Source organism: Aquarana catesbeiana, linkage group LG05 (assembly GCF_042186555.1).
Source record: "Aquarana catesbeiana isolate 2022-GZ linkage group LG05, ASM4218655v1, whole genome shotgun sequence".
In the NCBI taxonomy this organism is placed as follows: domain Eukaryota; kingdom Metazoa; phylum Chordata; class Amphibia; order Anura; family Ranidae; genus Aquarana; species Aquarana catesbeiana.
In genome coordinates this window covers 640683302-640687330 of record NC_133328.1, presented here as the reverse complement: position 1 = coordinate 640687330, position 4029 = coordinate 640683302, and the positions used below count along the sequence as shown (strand labels likewise).

The 4029-nt window shown below is 48.0% G+C and overlaps 1 protein-coding gene across 1 annotated transcript; it reads right to left on the bottom strand.

The window, feature by feature from the left end:
• Positions 1–1792: 1792 nt before the first annotated feature.
• On the bottom strand, positions 1793–2846 carry LRRC24 (leucine rich repeat containing 24). Its single transcript, XM_073632917.1, has one exon. It carries the CDS (start codon positions 2801–2803, stop codon positions 1844–1846), a length of 960 nt encoding a protein of 319 aa, XP_073489018.1. The 5' UTR covers positions 2804–2846; the 3' UTR covers positions 1793–1843.
• Positions 2847–4029: the final 1183 nt, after the last annotated feature.

The following is a 4029-nucleotide window of genomic DNA, read 5'->3' as shown; positions in this document are numbered from 1 at the left end:
CCTCCCCTGTGCACGCGCCCTGCGCGTGCCCTGCAGGGCGCGCGTGGAGCGAGCTGTGATCACCGAGTCACTGAGACTCGGGTGATCACCGATCCAAGTAAGGGGCCGGTCCCGGCCCCTTACCATGTGATCAGCTGTCAGCCAATGACAGCTGATCACATGATCAAAACAAAAGCTCTGTGATCGTTTTTTTTTTTTCTCCTCGCGCTGACAGTGCGAAGAGAAAAAAAAGCTGATCACCGGCTCACCAGCAAGGGACATCGGTCCAGAAGAGGAGGAGGTAATAATGCCTCAATTGTGCCACCAGTACCCCCTGCCAGTGTCACATGACATTGCCACATCACAGTGCCCACCAGTGCCATGTATCAATGCCCATGAGTGCCACCTATCAATGCCTACAAGTGCCACCTATCAATGCCCACCATTGCCACCTAAAAATGCCCACCAGTGGTGCCAATCAGTGCCACCTAGCAGTGTTGCAGATCAATGTACCAGATCAGTGCCCATTATTGCCACCAATCAGTGCCCATCACTGCCACCCATCACTGCCACCTATCAGTGCCCATTGGTGCCGCCTCATCAGCGTACATCAATGAAGGAGAAAATTACCCTTTTTAAAATTTTATAACAAAATATAAAAAAAAAAAAAAAAAATTTAAATTCGGTCTTTTTAAATTTTTTTTAACAAAAAATAAAAACCGCAGAGGTGATCAAATACCACCAAAAGAAAGCTCTATTTGTGGGGAAAAAATGATAAAAATTTCATTTGGGTACAGTGTTGCATTGACTGCGCAATTGTCATTCAAAGTGCGTCAGCGCTGAAAGCTGAAAATTGGTCTAGATAGGAGGGGGGGTTTAAGTGCCCAGTAAGCAAGTGGTTAATATCGATCACTTTATGATCGTATGTTTTTTACGTATATTCAATAAATATAACTTTTTTTGCTTAAATACATGTGTGTGTTGCCTACAAAGTCCCAATGAAGGGGGTTTTCTCTTTGTCTCAGCTGTCAAGGACTGGCACTAGGAAAGGAAAAAAAAAAAAAAGGTATTTGATACAATTTTCTGTTATATTGGTTTGCCCAGTAGAGTGAATTGGCTTCCCTTGGCAAGCATCCGTTATCTATGAAACATCCCAATTTACTAGGAAATCCTGTTTTCAACAAATCTGATTGCCGATATCTACTTAGTATTTTTCCCGGTTGAAGGCTCCGCTTTCTAAGTACACCGCAGAAGAGTCCGACTGATAGAAAAAAAACAAACAAACAAAAAAAACCCGTTTTGAAGACAGCGGGGATGGAAAGTGTTATTTCCCGATGTCTTAGATCCAATGTATATCTTCCATCACTCAGCGGTTGTTGCCGCTCGCATCACGGCCGAAGTAGCTATGTGACATTAGAAAATCCCTGTCACTGAACGCAGCGCGGCCTTCGTTCACCGCCATCCAGCCCGTTGTCTGGTGTCTCTTCCTGTCAGACAGCAATCTGAAAGCTCTCCCGGTGACAGCCGGACCAGCGGGAGGAAGATTTGCTTGACACGTATCTGAATGTCGGACTTCTGCCTGTCAGATCTCCTACGTCTATCTGTAGAGCCTCTTGTCTACCAGCTGCCACTTATAGATGTCAGGCTGCAAGGACACTTCACAACGAGGGATTAAAAAATCACCGGAGGGCAGAAAATGAAAATATGAAACAACTGTTTTAAAACGAACGACCTTAGAAAATGTTGACAGTATTAAAATTAGCTTTGTGGAGGGTTTTTTTTTTTTTTTTGTCCCCTCCCCGCTCCCCCCCTCGTCCTCAACACACAACGGCCATAACCTCTCGTTCTTTTTATATTTTGCCCTTTAACAATGTATTTCGTAAGCAATTTGCTGCTGGAACAGAAAGCCCTGGTTTATGAAAAGGTCATTCGTCGGACGCTCTGCCTCGTCCTCCAGCGTCTGCGTCCCTTGTTCCGCCAGCTGCTCGGCCACGTCTGGAAGGCCGGTGAAGCTACTCATCCCATCGACGTCCTTGTAGGTTGGGAAATGGGCCTTATTCCTGTCTATCACAAACATCTCATGCCCACGCTCATCCCTGTACTCTTCCAGTTGGGCAAAGGTGGTTGGCCCGTCAGAGTAGTCATTGACGTACAAGATGTTCTCCTCCTTTTTGGCTTTTTTTCGCTTGTGGTGCTTTCTGTAGATCATCACGATGAGGAGCAGGGCTGTCAGAGCCAAGAGCGATATGCCAATGGCAATGGCTGTCTGAGTCGCCATGCTGAGAGAGTTGAACTCCATGCTCTCCATGTCATAAAGCGGCTCTTGGCTGATGTCCACCGAAGTGTATGATCGAGACTGCTGGTTGGACAGATTGACAGTCAGGTGGAATAACACTTTAGCTGTGCCGCCTGGATTGGAAGCCACGCACTCATACTTCCCGGCATGAGACATGCTAATGTTGGTCAGAAACAGCATACCGCTCCCGGTGTCCGAGTCCAATTGTTCCCCAACACTGCGCTCGGTCAGCTCAAAGGTCCTGCTGCCGGTGGACTTGGCGTTAACCCTCGTAGGACCTGTGCGGGCGTGGGCCACCTTCCTCCACATTATCAGCGGCTGGGGGTAGCCTGAAGCTCGACAGGAGACCCGCAGTTCATCCCCAAGACGGGCGCTGGTCTCCATGGGGTCTACGCTCACCACGGGGGGAATACAGATGAGGCTGTTTCCAGAGATGTCCAATAGACTCTGGTGGGACAGTCTCGGAGGCTCAGAGCAGATAAGCTTCCTATCGAAGGAGGTCAGGAGACGCTTCCCTTCTTCCTTCATCCAGGCCCGGAGCCAGTGCAAGGCGCAGTCGCATCTCCATGGGTTGTCTAGAGAAACAAAACAAAAATGGCTGTAAAAACCGAGCATGGTCAAGTCTTAAAACCTTAAAGGGTTCTTCAATTTTATGTTCATTATTGTGAGTGCTCTGTGTTTAAAATTAAGAGTGTCATAGCTTTTTGTCAGCTATTGCCATCTCATTTTGTGACTGGGCTTATTCATTCAAGGACCACGGCAGTCTTGTGGTCATGTAACTATATACGTACACGTGGCCCCTTGGTGATGTTGAAGGCCACATGTGTCAAACACATGTGTCTAATCTGGCCTGCCAGGTCATTTCATGTGGTCCTCGCACCTCCTCTCCTGCAGCTGTGGCACCCTCTTCATTTCCGCTCCCACCTTGCCTCAGCAGTCAGTGCAAAGAGGAGGACAAAACTCCCCCTACAAATCCTGTGTCTCTCTGTGTAGCCACACCACTCCTTCATCTCCTTGAAAGAGGAATAAAATAGAAGTGGGGCTTTATATAAGCCGTGACCATCCAGTACACAGGTCTCTACCCAAGTGTCTTGTTTCATATAAAGTCCCCAACCCCCCCCCCCCCCTTTTATATGTAAACTCCTTCATCTCCGCCTCCCCTGGTCTCAGCATTCAGTAGACTCCAGCAGCAGACTCCTGCCCTCCTCTGGTGGTCCTCCTGACCCTGCACTTTCTGCTTCCCATCTCTTCCCCTAGCTTTTTCCTGGCAGCAGCACAAGGTAAGGGGGGTGCACTGTATTGTAATGGAGGGTAGGGGACTCTTGACATCTGATATAAGGGGGGTGCTCTGGGCATCTGGTCCTACAGATTCAACCAGCCCTTTGAGGGCAGCCGTAATGCTGATGTGGCCCTCAAATGACATTGAGTCTGACACCCCTGTAGGCTGTATTTAAAGTATAACTAAGGGCAAAACTTACACTTAATTGTCAAAAGTATTGGGACACCTGCCTTTACACACACATGAACTTTAATGGCATCCCAGTCTTAGTTTGTAGGGTTCAATATTGAGTTAGCCCACCCTTTGCAGCTATAACAGCTTCAACTCTTCTGGGAAGGCCGTCCACAAGGTTTAGGAGTGTGTCTATGGGGATGTTTGACCATTCGTCCAGAAGTGCATTGGACGAGAAGGCCTGGCTCGCAGTCTGCCCTCTAATTCATCCCAAAGGTGTTCTATCAGGTTGAGGTCAGGGCAG